The sequence below is a fragment of the Syngnathus leptorhynchus genome, chromosome 1, assembly GCF_054491065.1.
Source record: "Syngnathus leptorhynchus isolate UIUO chromosome 1, UIUO_Slep, whole genome shotgun sequence".
NCBI classification, from domain to species: domain Eukaryota; kingdom Metazoa; phylum Chordata; class Actinopteri; order Syngnathiformes; family Syngnathidae; genus Syngnathus; species Syngnathus leptorhynchus.
Window position 1 is genome coordinate 7,704,811 of NC_141195.1, and position 17,193 is coordinate 7,722,003.

Here is a 17,193-nt window from a genome sequence, read left to right on the forward strand (position 1 = left end):
TTTCTTTTTTTTACAAAGGCCTACCTACCAGAACTGAAATGAATTTGGAGTTGATCAGAAGCACTTTAAATGATGACAGGGGTCTGCTGGCTCCAATTTGACCTGTTTGAATGAGATTCGTTCATTCTGAACGCAGCCACGTTAACAGGTATGACGGTGTGCACATTTGTGCAATCACATTAACATCATTTTCTAGTTTTACTTGCCCTCTTTGAAAGTTTTTGTTTTTCTTTTCACTTGAGTTGAAAAAACTATAGGTCACATGTATGGTGGAAAAAGTTTTGAAATGATATCCTTTTTTTTTTTTTTCGAGATCACATTTGAACATTTGAACAACATTTTATATACACTGTAAAATGATACACAAATATTTCCTGACTGTTTTGTTGAAGACATCTATTTCACATGAATGGACAGGAAATTGAAATTTCAACCAGTGTAAACAAGAAACGAACTGAAAAATGTGATTTATTTCATCTCACATTGAAGACATGTTTTATGGGTCACCAACTAGCACCACATAAGAACCCTGCGGGCCTGTTCCAAAAATATCTCAACATTGATGGGGGCATTGTGTGTGTGTTTTATATATATATAAAATATAAATAATGGAAGAGATGTTTAAGAATAAAGTGTTGCATATTTTCAACTCAACTTTATTTGTACAGCTCTTTCACAACAACCACAGCCACAACAAAGTGTTGGACATAAAACATAAAAGATAATGATTTATTATATACTCACGTAATAATAATAATAATATCATAGGAATATATGTGAGTTGAAAAATGTTGTTATTTCAGAAGTGTGTATCTGACAGGTAGCCATTTGCGCTAAGGCAAAAAGTAGCTTTCAACTTGAAAAATATTGGTGGCCCCAGTTTTTACAGTCTTCAATGACGTGTGTCATTTTGCATCACAAATAGTTCTGTGTCCATCCCAAGGACACAGACACGGCATCAAGGAAGCAGACAAATGTCTCGTGCTACTGAGATTATTACTGATTTAGTCATTCAAATCTAATTTGTCTACATTGATAAGCATGCGATAGATTAAACATTTTCAAATGTGTATCTGTAATCAATCGTCTTAGTCACAAGCTTGGATGTCTCGTTTCATCATCTGAGCTGCAATCATCTCGGCAATTATGCTTTTGTTGCAATTGCGTCTTCTTATCACATATTTTGAAATGTTCCTCTCATGTCCAACAGGACGGCTGATGAGACTCTGCTTCTGATGGTGTGCAATCAACAGTTCCACACGCTCGAGGACGGATGTTCGCTTGTCAAGGTGCCCTCGTCTTGGCTTGTTCTAAGGAGAAATAGCCAAAGCTGACAGGAATCATCAATCCATTGATTTTATGTCTTGCCAACAATTTCAGCGAGGGTTTCTGGCCTTAATCCAGGGATACTCCTAAGGAGTGTCTTAGCATCCATGATTTAAGTGGACGCAGTGCAAAGGTGATACTTGCAGGATCAGACATGAGACTTCCGTATGAGAACATCCATTTGAATCCAATCCATACAAAAGCCTCATGTTCACTTCTTGTGCTGTGATCTATCCCTCAATTCAAAGGAAATGCATGGCCTGCACTGGGAACTGTTTGAGAGCTGCAGAGATCAGCCAAGTCCTAAATCAAAAGGTCTCATCATTTCTCCAGGTAGATATAAAATATCATTTCATTTGCTAGGAGATGAAGGTTAATGTGTGATGGATTCGAGCAGAATCTATCCTCCATTTATATACAAAAGGCCTTGTTTATGTGTCACTGTCAGTATATTTCTCCCTGATTTCAGAAAATATCTTCATTTGTTTTTCCCACAACCATTTTTTTACGATATATTTTTTTGTTTTTGTTTTTAAGAGTAACAAATACTGTGTTTGTGTGCGTGTGTGTGTTTTGGATTGATTTATAACCACTAATTGCTGTGAAAACATTATTATTATTATTATTATTATTATTATTATTATTATTATTATTATTGTATTGAGGATAAGGGGTTCAGTATATAGATGGATTCATTATTAACGGACGGATAATAGCAGCGATAATAACGAGGATAATAATGATAGCGATGCTGATGTGATCAGCAGGGGGCAGCAGTGCTCCATCCAATGAACTTCGCTTTCATGACAACCTGATGACAGCTGGCAGGCTGGAACATCATGTTCCAAATGTTGTGCATGTGCTGCACAAAGATCACAGTTGTGCATATATTACCCTTCCAAGTTACCACGCCCTTTATTTCATTTTGAACTCTTTTGGGAAAATACTGAAGAGGGTCATGGTGGATTTATGCATTTTAAAAATTACAGCAATGTCGTTACTGTGCATTGTTATGTATTTTCTAGCCCCCCTCGATAGAAAAGTTTGGCTTCATTTCTTTCCGCAATAACCTTTAAAAAAAATAAAAAAAAATGTAATTAAATGGAGCAGTAGTCAGTAGTACACGCCGATATAGGTTCATGGTAATGTTAAGTGTATTTAAATATTTAAAAATATACATATTTTATTTGCCAATTTCATTTACAATACATTGTGGGAGGTCTATTCGTTGGGATAATAGATGTTTACACAGAACTTTCTCATTTCATTACCATTTTGGGTGATGTGTAATTGGTAGAAAACCAGAAAGGGAGAGCATCAACTGGCAAATATGTCACAGGCCGCTAAAATAGGACATCTGATCGCAACCGGCACAGGATGTAGTTAGAAAACTCCTTATGCTGTGTCATGGTCCCAGTATGGAGGAGCTCAGCCTGGTAAACGTCACGATTGAGGTCATGATCCACGGCAGGTCACAATGACGCATTTTCTTCCCACAGTGGATTAAAGGTTTGTGGATTAGGATTAGTCTCATCTATGTGTAGTGATGCTACCTTCTACACCATGATGAATGGGAGAGGCCGGCTCGTATTAGTCGAGCAGTACACGTTAGAGTAGCTCACCAGGACCAGTTGAAGGTTTGGTGTTTAGCTCAAGGTTCTGCTTCATGGTCTTTGGCGGGGTTTAAACCATCCAGATCCATTGTTGTTATAAATGTATTTTAAAGGAATATAAATGAGACATCAACTCAACTTTTAATGTTTATTTCAAGAAACTTTGTCAAATGTATTTACAGGAAAACAACACAAACATCTAACTGGCTCACGTCAGCTTCAGTAACAAAAACACACGTTGATTTATATAAAATAAAAAGATTTCAGTACACAGTGGGAAAAATGCAGAGGTCCTACATTTTTATTACACACACAATAACGTGTCTGTACATTGTTCCCAGTGAGGCAGTGAAACATTTTGCATAGTGTGAAATTGTGACATTTTTTCCCCACGTGGAACGAGAAAATAGAAACAAGCTTGAACTCAAGTTTAAGATTCCTTTTAAATCCTTTGTTACGCTTGAGCACTTGCATATACCACGGCAAAATAAAAATATTGTCAAATAACCCCCAAACTTCTCAACATTGCTGCACAGCATTAAAACTTGTATCGTTTAGTACAAAGCTCTCAGTGGACATTTTTATAAAAACACTCAATCTCAATTTTTTTTCATTGTATTTGGTCATTTTGATTTGGAACTAATTCAATGTGAAGTAATGATCACACGTTACAGACTTGCATTTGTAAAACGGTCGCTAAAAGAAACAATTAATACATTTGGAGATTGTCTTAACATTGTGTAAACTCGACAAAAAAAAAACCCACCTTCTAGGAACTAGATTACATCTAGGTGACCGTTGTCCGGGCAAGAAGGATGTTAGTGAGTGGCAGACTAAGATCAAACACCGCAGGAAAACTAGTCAGAGGCTTGTTTAGTATAAACTGCCAAGAACCTGAGGATGTTTACAACAAACTGAGTGTGTAACGGTAAAGAGTGTTGCGAAAGAGGTAGCTCCACACCACATAGGGTAGAGGCCTAATACACTGGTGTCCACCACGACTGCAAAGTGACTGAAATGAAATGCTACATCATGCTTTGGTCAGATGCACAATGGAGAGTGAAGGTTCGGTGGAGCTCCGTGTATACAAATACAAAACATTTGGGAGACCCCCTGCAGTCTCCCGTGTTGCGAATCTACCCATTCATTCATTCATTCATTCATTCATTCATTCATTCATTCATTCATTCATTCATTCACTAAGCGCTCCATTCCCCGTTTCCACACAGGAAAGTCAAGTGAAGAGAACGCAGAGTGTGATTACGTGTTAGCGTTGGAAGACCGTGCTTAAGGCACAACGTTAGGGAAACTGATAGCGGGGTCGTCACAATCAAAAACCCTGTTAGGAGGAAAACAACAGCTACAAGATTTTGGGTGGTGCTGGAAGAAAGTTGTTTGCGTGAGGCTCCCAAGCGAGGAACCCGATCACATTGGTACAAAATGAAGTCTTGTGCTCTTCACAGTCTCGTATTGGTGGGATGCCCTTTTGTCTTGTCAACAGTTCACATCCAAAATCTGCAGACACAGAAGAATGTAGAACAACAAAAGGTTACTGTGAGGAGGTAGAAGAGCTCTCAAATCAAAACATGGGTTTGCTACATTTGAACAGTGAAATTGTTCAAAATATTGTGATGGATGAAGAAATAATAAGTAATGGCTGAGCAATATCAAACTGAGTTGTTGATCAAGAGATACAATGGTATCTCAAGTTATTAACTCAATTTGTTCCGTGCTTATAACTCCAAAGATTGGTAAATTAAGGGTAACGTTTTCCGTGAAAAAAAAGAAAACATGAAATCAACTTATTGGACTGACAAATACAATGTTCTCTCTTCAGCACTCTAAGAATAGCCTAGCAGCTAGCACGCTACAGCTTAGTGCTGTGTCACTCTTTTCGGTTGCATAACTTGCTGCTTGCTGCAAATGGTAGGAACACAAGTGGGTCACCACGCACGCACTCTCTCTCTCTCTCTCGAGTTGATGATGGACTGTGCAGGTGGTATGGAAAACGCTTACGTCACTGGTGTGTTAGGGCCGTTTTGATGCTGTAAACACAATGCGCCATTCACTTAAGTTGGCTAAAGCTGGACGTACATGTATTGACAATGACACGGGGTGGCACCATGTTGCTTCTCAGAGATCTATCATTTTGGGAACTTTTAGTATTCCTGACAGAAGTATTCATGTCAGTGTCTCTTTTATATTTGAATGAAAGAAAGAAAGAAAACCTGTCAACGGCCAAGGCTTTTGAATCTGGGGAGCTTCAAGTCGAATGTCAGCTCTTTGTTGTTGCATAAGCCAAAAGTAAACACTGTTCAACCAGTGGTGACTGGTATTTTGGGGTGAGTGGTGGTGGTGGGGGGGTTGGTTTCCTGTAGCCCCAAGACACTGTGAGACTTTCAGTGATTACAGGATGGCGTGCTGATTTTTTTTTAAGCTCAGGGTGTATTTTGGCCATGTTTGGCCATGCAAAAAAAACAAGACATTTCTCATGGATGCCATTCTCGTTTAATTATCTCTTATGTAAGTGTAGGTGTGTACCCTCTTGCTGCAAAGATGCCAGTTACGTTTTCCAGCTGGAATCCAGATCAAGTATCCTGGGGCCAGCATTTCTCCCCAAATTGTTTTTGCATAACATACTATATAACTTATCATTTGAAGCAGTCAAGCACAAAATCCTCAGTCAATATTTTAGCAAAGAGACATCTTATTGTTCTCTCCAACAGATGGTGACCACACCTCTCTTTAATCTATAATTCATAGCGTTTGTGAAAACGAACTTGTCTTCATAGACACAGAACATCATTAAAAAAAAGTAGTATGGCGTTATGAGCTTACAGGCCATCGGATTCATCACAGCCATTCTGAATGTTTATGGTAGGTGATATTGGAAATACGACAAGCTTTGCAAGCGACAACGGCAAATTATCGCAACAAAACCGATAAATAAACAACACGTACAGAGTGGCATCTTTGAAACAGTTGTTTGTGATGTTCAAGTTTGACTCTTGAGGAAATGTCAGCCACCCAGTGCCTACTTTCACAACTGAATTATATAACTATGACTCAAGTCTTCACACCTCCACCCAAAATCTTGTAAACGTTGTTGGATTTTTACGAGGCATTTTCCTTACACTCTGTCATTACAAAACATACTGTTGCACGTATGTATCCTGCCTTCAAGCTTTCTGTTGAGGAACTTCATTTCCTGTAGAGCCCCCCCAAAAAAAACTGTTGTCCTGTCCTTTTTTTAACACATGTTGCTCTGGGGTTACATTGACCAGATGGTGAAAGAATGCCTTCAAAAAGGTGAAAGCTGCTTGTAAACAGGTATTAATGCCACACCTACAAAAGACACTTAACCTGAAGATGTCAAACTCGTGCTGCTGTCAGAGAAATGAAAAAGGATTCCCAAGTAAAGTCAGCCATGCATGAGCCAAAGGCTGGGACTTAAAAGTGGCACTGGCCCAAGTTTGTAAAGAGAAGCCAATGGGCCGGCAAAATGTTCCAGACACCGTTGGAATCATGAGCGACACCGTCAGTGTCCCAGGAAGAGGGTGGAGAGAGAGAGACTGACTTAAGTGTGCCAAACAGAACCTGTAATCACAATTGAATGTGGTTGTCTTCAAAAGTAAACTTTACTAGTGAGTAGCGACACAACTGAGCAGATCTCTTCCAATCCCCCATTACTGGTCTATGAAGGGTGACTGGACTGTTGTCAGTTATACCCTGCGTTAACCTACATGTACCATGGACGTATCCAGGCGGCACAAACATCTGATCTCCCTCTAATCCCATTTGCGCTGATGACACGTTTCTCGATGAACCAGTTGCAGCCATGCAGGCCGGTTGCATAATGTGCTTTCTCATCATCCTGCAAGAGAACTAATCTGGAGAAGCTAGATTCTCGCACACAATGGCGTGCTCAGAGTGTATCAGCAATCACACGGATAGTTAGGAACGGAGCTGTGTTATGTCATAAGGTCTTTTTGACAATATGGGGTTCAAAGGGGATCATGGCAGCGCTCCCGGCCGGCTTTAGTGGTCGAAACGCGGTATTGCGCTTCCGGGGTTAAAATAGTTGATCAATTTAATAATAACCCTTGATTAATTGATTCATTCTGACAGCTTCAAAGCAAATGGTTAAATTTTTATGGTAGATTTAGTTTACCCCAATCACCCATAAATAAGAATATTTGATTGTTAAACATGAGACAAGATAATGTTGAGATGATCTTACCTGGAGAAAAGAAGTCCTTTCTTTCACTAATTTGTCTGAAAAAGGGAAGGGGGTTGAGAAGTTGGGATGCTCACGCGGGACACGTCACCCGATTCATCAGCACCTCCAGCTGACAGGCGTCGGGTCGCTCCTGAGGGTTGAACGCAAGCATTTCTTGAAGGAGTTTCTTCACCCCTTCTGACATGGAGCTCCTGGCCCTCTGAGGAATGTGGAGGACCATCTTTGGGTTCTCCAACAACGCCTCGCCGACGGGTACAATCTCTGAGCCTTGTCGTACGTAGGTGCCCAACAGCTCCCGTTTGGACTCGGCGTCAATGAAAGTGATTCGCTCGATCATTGCCCAGATGATGATGCCTAAGGCGAAGATATCCGCCTTAGCCGTGTAGTGGCCCTCCCACACCTCGGGGGCCATGTAGAAGTCGGAGCCGCAGGCAGAGGACAACCATAACTTGTTCAGGTTGACAATGTTGTTCTCGTTGTTACCGACACCTGCTGCGGGCAACTCCTCAGCGTTCTTACAATTCATTGTAGCGCAAACTTTACTCAAGCCAAAGTCAGCAACTTTAAGAACCGGTGCACCGGATTTCTGTGTGATTAGAATGTTGTCTGGCTTCAGGTCCCTGTGAACAATGTTGTTCCTGTGCAGGAACGCCACAGCGCTTGTCAACTGGCGCATAAAACTCCTGTTGGTCTGGGGGTCGGGTCGACGAGACAAGATGTATCGATTGAGGTCTCCGCCTTCACAAAACTCCATGACAAACCAGAGGTAACATGGTTCCGACGGCTGACCTATAATGCGTTCTCCTGAAAAAGAATGGAGAATGTATTATGTCACTCAAAAGTCACGTCAACTATCAAGCACAACAGGAAAACAGTGAGACCAACAATGCGACTCAGAGAACTTTGAGTCGGTGAAGAACTCTTTTCAAGGCTTGCGGATTAGGAACTGGAAGCCATACTTTTGCGATGGATCTCAATTGAGTGATGGGTTTGTACACTTGAAGGGTTGATTGTCAAAAATAAGCTTAAGAGTTCAGCAAAATAAATTTGACAAAAACATTAGTTTGACTCCAGCAGCCATTTTTTTAAAGTAGTCGTAGTAGAACATCACATGAAAATTAAATAATGCATTTATTATGATGGTAGAAATTTGAGCCTGGAACAAATTCTTTCACTTAATACTGTTTCCTTCGAGAACTTTTGAAATTAAAATAACGTGGAAGTCAAACTGTTTCTTATTGTATTTGATTCTGGAAACACCTTTGTATAAATCGTACGCAAGTTTCATCATGTCATTTTGTTGAAGATAAATCTGATTACCTTTGAGATAAAAGCACCATTCTTAACTAAGCTTAAGGGTCAGGAAAATATGCTACATTAGATTTACATATAGTCATCCAATTGATTTGATCACTTTTGTCCATCTCCATTTACTTGAGAATACTTAAAATTGTGTATGAACTATGACGTTAGCAGAGGTGTGATTGTGCTGAGTTTTAGCAGTGATAGCTAAATGTTAAACAATTGACACCTAAAAGGGCCCATCCAGTCTCTGCAATGTGATCCAATTTTATTTTACTCCATTTTGTCTTGATGGGGGACAAAGAATGGCACATGGAGGTAAATTTCACATTCTTACATAAGAGCTGTGCTATTAAAAGAAAAGCAAACGCATGGAGACTGTTGAGCTGGGACAAAAGCGAAGTGATAAATAGGTCAAATCTGATAACAGACAACCTGTACCACATACAAAAAAGTTAGTATATGAAGAGCACAATGGTCAGATGTTGTACCAACATCTGACCATTGTATAAGTCTTGACTTCTTCCCTTGACAGTAGTTCTTGACTTTTTATTTAATTTTGTAATCTTAATGTAGTTAAGATGAATTACTACATCTACTATATGCTAAATGCAAGATTGTTTTTTTTTTTTTTTTAAAGTAAATGATTTATTACTTGAGCTTCAAAGCAAAGCAAACAGAACCTGTTTGACCAATGATCGTTGTTACCGACAACGCTCCCCCTCCAATTTCATGGCATGAAACTATTATTCATGCAAAAAAAAAAAAAAAAAAAAAAAAAAAAAAGTCCCTTGTCACAAAGTCACGTAAGTGTTCAAAGCGTTATTCTATTGCGTCCATGTCGCTGAAACTTATGAGTGCAGAGCTATATTGGCTCTGCACTCATAAGTTTCAGCTTTGCAACCATACTCCCCCCGGAACCCAAAGACTTGGTGGTTTCCCGGGCGATAATATTTAATGGGAGGCTATTTTTTAAAAAGGTAAAAAAATCAAGACACATCAATAATAAACATATATATAAGTGAAGAAAATTATTTCTACCAGGTCGACTTAATTACGACTGGTATTGACTGTGCATAGACTGTGCATAGAGGTGTAGGTGTAGGAAGCGAACAGCTCCATGTTAACCATTCGGTTAATGGCGGCCTCGCAATCTTGGTGGTCTTTGGCTTTAAGGGGAAAGGGACACATCATAAAGTGTTTACTGTGAGCATTAAAGCGAGTCAACATGCTGCCAAGTACACTGTGTTCTTCTAAGAGCAGGGGGGAGGGAGACAGTGTTCCCTTTGTGGTCATCTGTATGTTATGTAGCCTATGGATGGGGAAATAATGTTTGAAAAATTGCAACTCAATGTGCATATAAGTATATTTGAATACAACAGTTGGATTTATAATTTATACTGATAATTTTATTGGTATTATTACTATTTCAGCCTGAACTTTGTACAAAATATTTCTACTTTATTCATGTTATGCGATTGACAATTGATGATACACACATATATGTGATATTTTGTGAATTTTGATCTCTTTGTGTGTCTTGACATGTGAAGAAGTTGACAATAAAGCAGACTTTGACTTTGGGTTGGAAGTTTTGGGATCAAAATTGTATTTTTAAAGGGTTTCCCCACAGTAAAAAGGCAAGAAATGCTGGTGATTTTTCTACCTTTAAGCGAGGTCTCCACCAGTCTCAGGTATTGTTTGGACCTCTTGTTGCCATGGCTCATCTTCTGGGCTAAACCGTTCCTCTGTAGGACACACTCTTCCAGTTGAACCACATTCTGGTGTCGGTTTTCTAGGCTGGTCAAGGCCCAGAATTCGGCTAAAGCCAACTCGACGTTCTCCGGGGCGTCGCAGAGGAGTCTTTTCACGGCCAACCTGGCTCCGGTTTTCCGGGCAATGGCCTCGTATACTACGCCGTAGCTCCCCCGGCCCACTTCCCGGATAAGGGTGTACCGGGGCGGCACAGACAGTGACACCAGCATGTCAGGCTCTGTCCTACCTGGCCGGAGGAAGCTAATAGAGAAGCAGTCGTCCTCCTCCTCTTCCTCCATAGGCTCCGGGTAGTTGTTATTGTCCTCCACCGTGAGAGAACGGAGGACTTTAGCCGTTTCTCGTTTCGGCTTCCCGGCCACATTTCGCCCGCACATCAGCCCGCGGCCGCCGCCTCTGCTTACCTTTCTCTTCTTTTTCCCGTTGCAAACATCCATGATTTAATTTTTGTATAAAATGAGCATGGATGGTGGGCGTGTTGACATTTCATTACTTTAACTCCAAACTCATCGAATTGACGTCCTTCTTGTAATGACCCGGTAAAATGTAACCAAAATGTGCCGTTAATATTGTCAAGTCAGCGTAATACTGTCATCAACTGATCAAGTGCATGAAGTAATTTGGCTTCCAAAAAAAAAAAAATGTTCCAGCGAGCAAAGGACATGGGGCGTGGTTTACCAGTTACGTTGCACTAATGGCCAACTTGATTGGTTGACAGTCCAAACTAACGCGCAGTGATTCCACCAGTTCAATGAATACAGACAATTGTTTTGTTTTAAAAATAGAGCCCAAATGGACATTATCCTGTTATCAATTTATCCAAATAATATAATAGACAGATATAAAACTTAATTACGACTGGTATTGAGCACCGTTGTCCTCGTCTACCTTTTTGTCCACGCTTCCTCGCGTCCGCGTGGGACTACACGAGCTTCGGTACAGCACGTGCAGAGGCATGAGAGCCACGCCCACTCACAACATGACATCCTTTGGTACAAAACGTCCTAGGGATGTAAAAGAACGAAGTACAAATACTGCGTTACTATATTTAAGTAGATGTACTTTACTACATTACACTCCTTTGACAAAGAAGTCATTATTACGTTTTTCGATAATACGACGAGAAAACACTTCGAGTGGTCAAGTCATATTCGAGTCAAGTCAAGTCAAGTCAAGTCAAGTTTATTTGTATAGCCCTAAATCACAAGCAGTCTCAAAGGGCTTCACATAGACAATCAATTGATTGTGTGGACAAAAATTGAAATACAATTGAATTCAATGAAATGGAATGAAAATTGCCAATGGTCGTTTCCTTGCTTATTACTGTCGAGATATCCTTGAGCAAGGCATTGTCCGTACCACACCGGCTCAAACTTCGTACAGTAGCGACATGGAGGAACGTGAGCCTAATGAGACCAGTTTTGGAGAAGAACGTGATTCTTTTTGTTAGTTACTTGTAGTTAAGTGGATGAGACATGTAGTAATGTGTTAAAACTATTGACTGACATTGTGTGTAACTTTGGCCCTTGCTCTGTTTTGTTTTTACCAGCAGGAGGTTATTCCAACACTAGACTGTAGAAAATGATTCTTTGTCCCGCATACCAGGTCGACTGGACGCACAAGAGCAAACTTTCTATTGTTATTGCTCAGTGACCATGCAGGAATGATGTATTTGTTAGTCCGAGCTACCGAACTTCAGTCAGCAGAATCCAAAATGTCAAAAGCAGCTCTGACTTTCTCTCATGATGCATAGAGTTCCTCTATAGTCACTTTTGCAATGTTGACTTTATTTCCAATGTGTATTGAGAATTTAATGTACTAAGCACATATACCATACATAGTCCATGATGAGTTTAAAGAGGAAGTCAACTCCAACATTTCCTTTTTAATAATGTGTTCTGTGCAGCCCAGCTTATCAAAACACAGTGTTCTGATTCATGCTTTATTTGTGGAATATGAATTAAACTGGCAAAATCTTCCATCTCAGGGAGCGGCTATTTTACCACTTACTTCCGACTGAAAATGACATCACAGTTGCCAGGTCTCAGATCACAACCAATCACGTCTCTCCACTTTTCTAAAGCTGAGTGAGCTGAGCTGTTATGTATGACAAGAAAACCATCGTGCATAACATGTCAAATTTGAAAAGAAAAAAATTATAGTTGGAGTACAAGGACATCTGTGTTGTTACTTCGTAACCTATAAATAAAATCCATCATCACGTCCCTACTTACACAAGGTGAGTTCTATAGAAAAAAAACATTGTGTTAAAATTTCTTTTGAAATAATATGACAGTCTAATACCATTAATAAAAAAAAAACACACTTTTTCTCTCATATTGACATTTCTTATTTGCTTGAATAAGCTCTCATAGATCAGCAGAGGCAGAACATAAAAATATGAGCAAAACCAGAGCACTCTTACTGTAGGAAATGTTTTATTTCATATACTTGAGGTTAACGTGCAGGTATTTGTATTATTTTACAAACTCTCCTAGTATTGGAACATGTAATGTCAGCTGTGGCTTCTTATTGAGGATGGTAGCAAGAATACATTTTTGAGGTGACAACACAAATGCGCAAAAAGGGAGAATGACTGCATGTGTCTGTGTGAGGTGAGTCGCTTCACATGAACCTGTAATGCCTCCAAAACACAGCTGACTTTGTGACATAAATTCTATTTTTCTTATATTAAAGATTTGGAGTTATTGTCACTGGGGTCACATTGATTTAAGCAGCCAGCCAGGACTACCGATTGCAAAGCACCACAGTTCATCACCATTAATTTAGACAGACCAAGGATGCTTTTATTTTAAGTTTATAAGCCCAATAAAAAGAACAGATAATTCATTTGGAGTGGTGATGGACGATACACCCGCACACGTACACAATTGTTATGAAAGGCTTGCATAGCTCCAAATTCCCAGAGGAAAGATATTTTATTGTTACTACAGACCTAATGTGGGCAGCATGACTACCACTGGTGGGGATTGTTTGTCAAATCTATGTTGCTACACAAATATTAAGATTGATTGTTGTGGAGCTCCACTGGTAATTGTGTTACAACAATTTGCCTTACTTCCACATATGTCAAACTGTCTTTTTGTGTTTAATATCCCGAACGACACCGGCACAAAGTAGAACTGATTAGATTTTACCCCCATTTTACTTTAAAGTGTTTTTCATAAACGTTTCTAATATCATCATCGGCGGTCACTCGAGACGAGTATGACAGTCTTCTTCTCAGGGTTGTCTACTTGTGGGTCCGCAGGTGGGCGTAGAGCCCGATCCGGGATCCACATATTTTTGTGCAGTATGGGCAGGAGAAAGTGGTGATGGATTGTGGGTGTGCTGGAGCCAGTTTTTGTCTTTCCTTACGGAGTTGTCGTTTGGTTTCTGCGACACGGCGGAGTTCCTTTTCGTGATGTGCTGCACCTTCTTGCACCGCTGCCCTCCAGAGGTTCCTGTTCAAGGCGATGCGCTCCCAGTCCTGAGATGTTATTTGGAATTTCTTGAGATTGGTCTTGAGGTTGTCCTTGAAACGTTTCTTTTGCCCACCCGGGGCTCGCGGACCTCTCTCCAGCTGGGAGTATAACATCTGTTTGGGGAGGCGGGTGTCAGCCATGCGGATGAGATGTCCTGTCCATCGGAGTTGGTGCTGCATTATTAAAGTGGTGATGCTCGGTATCCTGGCTTCCTCCAAAATGCTGATGTTTGTGCGTCTGTCCTCCCATTTAATCCTGAGTATTTTCCTCAAGGTTCTCTGGTGGTGTTGCTCAAGAGCTCTTAGGTGCCTGCTGTAGGTTGTCCATGATTCTGCCCCATAAAGTAAGGTGGGGAGAACCACAGCTTTGTAAACCAGGAGCTTGGTGTCAACCCGGAGGTCTCTGTCTTCAAAGACTCTTTTCCGGAGTCTGGCATACGCTCGACTGGCATAGCTCAGGCGATGGTTGACCTCAGAGTCAATGTCCGCCTTGGAGGAGAGAAGGCTGCCGAGGTAGGGGAAGTGGTGGACATATTCAAGTGCAGTGTTGTCCACATTTATGATGGGCAAAGTAGATGGCTGGTTGGGTGGGGGTTGATGTAGCACCTGGGTCTTCTTGGTGTGCACGGTGAGACCCAGGGCTCTGTATGCCTTAGCAAAGGAGTTCAGGATGCCCTGGAGGTCTTCTGCAGAGTGTGCTACAATGGCATTATCATCTGCATACTGGAGCTCCATGACCGTGGTGGTTCTGATCTTGGTTTTGGCTTTGAACCTGTTAAGGTTGAAGAGCCTGCCATCAGTTCTGTACCAAATTGGGATTCCGTGTGGTAGTTCTTTGTCAATGAGATGGAGTATGGTGGCAATGAAGATAGAGAACAGGGTGGGTGCAATGATGCATCCCTGTTTGACCCCTGTCTCTACAGTGAAAGGCTCAGTCAAAGAGCTGTTGTTGAGCACTGTGGCTGTCATTCCGTCATGTAATAATCGCAGTATTCTGACGTATTTATCTGGGCAACCATACCTCAGAAGGATGCTCCAGAGGGTCTGGCGATCCACCGTGTCAAAGGCCTTTGTCAGGTCTATAAAAGCCATGAACAAAGGCTGTTTATGTTCACGGCATTTCTCCTGGAGTTGGCGTGCTGTAAAGATCATGTCTGCAGTGCCTCTAGATGGGCGAAAACCGCACTGCGATTCTGGGAGAACCTCCTCAGACAATGGCAGTAGGCGATTGGCAAGAACACGAGCAAGTACTTTGCCAACTGTTGAAAGGAGCGAGATGCCCCGATAGTTCCCACAGTCCGCTTTGTCCCCTTTCTTGAAAATGGGAACTATCAGAGCGTCCCTGTGCTCCGAGGGCAGTACTTCTTTTTCCCAGACCTTCAAAAGGAGGGAATGGAGGTGGCGCTGGAGCTCTGGTCCACCTTCCTTTAGGACCTCGGCTGGGATCCCATCTGGCCCAGAGGCCTTGTTGTTCTTCAGGCTCCTGATGGCGTCTTGGACCTCTGCTAATGTGGGAGGTTCACCCATGTCTTCCCTGATGGGTCTCTGAGGGATATGACTGAGAAGATCTGGCTGAATTGTGCTGTCACGGTTGAGGAGTTCCTGAAAGTGCTCTCTCCACCGGTTGTTTATGGGCTCATTGCCCTTCAACAGCTCCTGCCCGTCTTTAGAGCGTAGGGGGTTTTGGCCGCGATGGCTTGGCCCGTAGACAGCCTTAGTAGCGCTGAAAAAGCCTCTGGTGTCACCAGAGTCTGCCAAACTCTGGATTTCCAGTGCCCTTTCAGTCCACCAGGTGTTTTTAAGTTGTCTGACCCGGCTCTGGACGTCAGCCTTAGCTCTGGAGTGAGCTTGTCTCTTTGCTTTGCAGGTGATGTCATTTTGCCAGACACGAAAGGCTTCCCTTTTCTTGGAGATGAGCTGTTCTATCTCTGTGTCATTCTCATCAAACCAGTCCTGATGCTTTCTGGGCTTGTGTCCAAGAGTGGCACTGCAGGTATCAAGGATGGAAGACTTGAGCAGGCTCCAGTGTTCTTCAATGTCGTCAGGGTATTCCTGATTGAGGCTTTCTCCAAGAGAGGTCTGAAACAGCTGCAGGGCGGAAGTTTGGTTCAGGGTCTCAAGATTTAGTCTCGGCCGGCTCAACTTCTTTTGCAGTCTCCTCTTCCTCTTGAGTCTGATGGACATTGTGGATCGTATCAGGCGGTGATCTGTCCAGCAGGCCTCTGAATCTATCATGGCTTTTGTGATGCTCACGTCGCGCTGATCCCTGGCTCTGACAATGACATAGTCAATAAGATGCCATTGTTTAGAGCGAGGGTGTCTCCATGAGCCCTTGAGTTTGTTCTTCTGGCGAAAGATGGTATTGGTGATGGTAAGGTCGTATTGAGCACATTTGCTAAGAAGCAAAACCCCGTTGGAGTTGATGTTTCCAATGCCTTCCTTTCCAATGGTGCCCTTCCAGAGGTGGTGGTCACGGCCCACTCTGGCATTGAAATCTCCCAATATAATAATTTTGTCCTCTTTGGGGATTTTTGACAATACCTCATCCAGACAGGTATAGAAGGCCTCTTTTTCTTCCTCATTTGAAACGAGGGTAGGTGCATAAGCACTAAGAACTGTTGCCGTCTGGTTGTTAGCCAGCACCAGACGGAGGGTCATCAGGCGCTCACTGATTCCCACCGGGAGTTCAGAGAGATGACTGATCAGTTGGTTCTTGATGGCAAAGCCAACCCCATGGATCCTAGGCTCATCTGTGGCCTTTCCTTTCCAGAAGAAAGTGTATCCACCCTTTTCTTCCTTCAGATGACCTTCCTCTGCACATCGGGTTTCTGAAAGAGCAGCTATGTCAATCCGGCATCTTCTCAGTTCCATGGCAATGATGGCAGTTCTCCTCTCCGGCCTGTCTCTGGTTACACTGTCCATTAGTGTGCGCACATTCCATGCTCCAAAATTCATGTTTCTGTGTTTTTCACCGCATATTGGTGATCCCTCTGAACGCGGTAATCCAGTCGGGAGGTTTGAGGCAGGCTATGTTTAGGGCACCTTTTCTAGCCCCTTCCCCGTCAGGGGTGAGCAGAGTGGATCCTAAAAAGGGCTGCTCAGTCGTGGATGCAGCTACCCAAGAGCTCTTTCTGCCTCGGTCCAAGAGCCCAACGATCATCTAACATCCACCGCCTGATGTGCCAGTTTGTGACTAGGGGCTTCCAGACTTCACAATCCTGCCCCCGTTGCCACTCACTGGTCGCCACAGGACTTTAATCTGGGATGTAAAATGGATTCCCTGAAAAAGACGCCTGTGCGTGACTTTGTTTAACGTGGGGAGACTGGTGCACAGACAGTCACCACACTGTCCTTGACAGATTGGGGTCAGAATCCAGTGGCAAGGAGACCAAGACGACTGGTGACCCTTTTCTGCTGTAGCCTTCATCCGCCTTCCCAGCCGTTGTGACGCCTCC

The 17,193-nt window shown here is 42.2% G+C and overlaps 1 protein-coding gene and 1 long non-coding RNA gene across 2 annotated transcripts; one reads left to right on the top strand and one right to left on the bottom strand.

Moving 5' to 3' along the window:
- The first annotated feature begins 58 nt into the window (after nt 1-58).
- LOC147061692 (uncharacterized) lies at nt 59-2,137 on the top strand. Its single transcript, XR_015067550.1, has 4 exons — nt 59-148; nt 1,211-1,289; nt 1,381-1,459; nt 1,575-2,137. It is a non-coding gene; the product is annotated as an uncharacterized LOC147061692 (long non-coding RNA).
- Nucleotides 2,138-3,073: 936 nt separating this feature from the next.
- stk35 (serine/threonine kinase 35) lies at nt 3,074-11,172 on the bottom strand. The gene is made up of 3 exons (XM_085921047.1): nt 10,148-11,172; nt 7,180-7,983; nt 3,074-4,454 (listed from the first exon to the last, which is right to left on the bottom strand). Exons 1-2 carry the CDS (start codon nt 10,689-10,691, stop codon nt 7,250-7,252), a joined length of 1,278 nt encoding a protein of 425 aa, XP_085777173.1. The 5' UTR covers nt 10,692-11,172; the 3' UTR covers nt 3,074-4,454; nt 7,180-7,249.
- Between the last annotated feature and the right edge of the window lie 6,021 nt (nt 11,173-17,193).

Excerpts from the sequence above, each read along its gene's own strand:
- stk35 (XM_085921047.1), bottom strand. The coding sequence starts at position 10,691 with ATGGATGTTTGCAACGGGAAAAAGAAGAGAAAGGTAAGCAGAGGCGGC. Across the intron at positions 7,984-10,147 it reads GGTGGAGACCTCGCTTAAAG|GAGAACGCATTATAGGTCAG; the intron begins GTAGAAAAATCA and ends ATTCTTTTTCAG.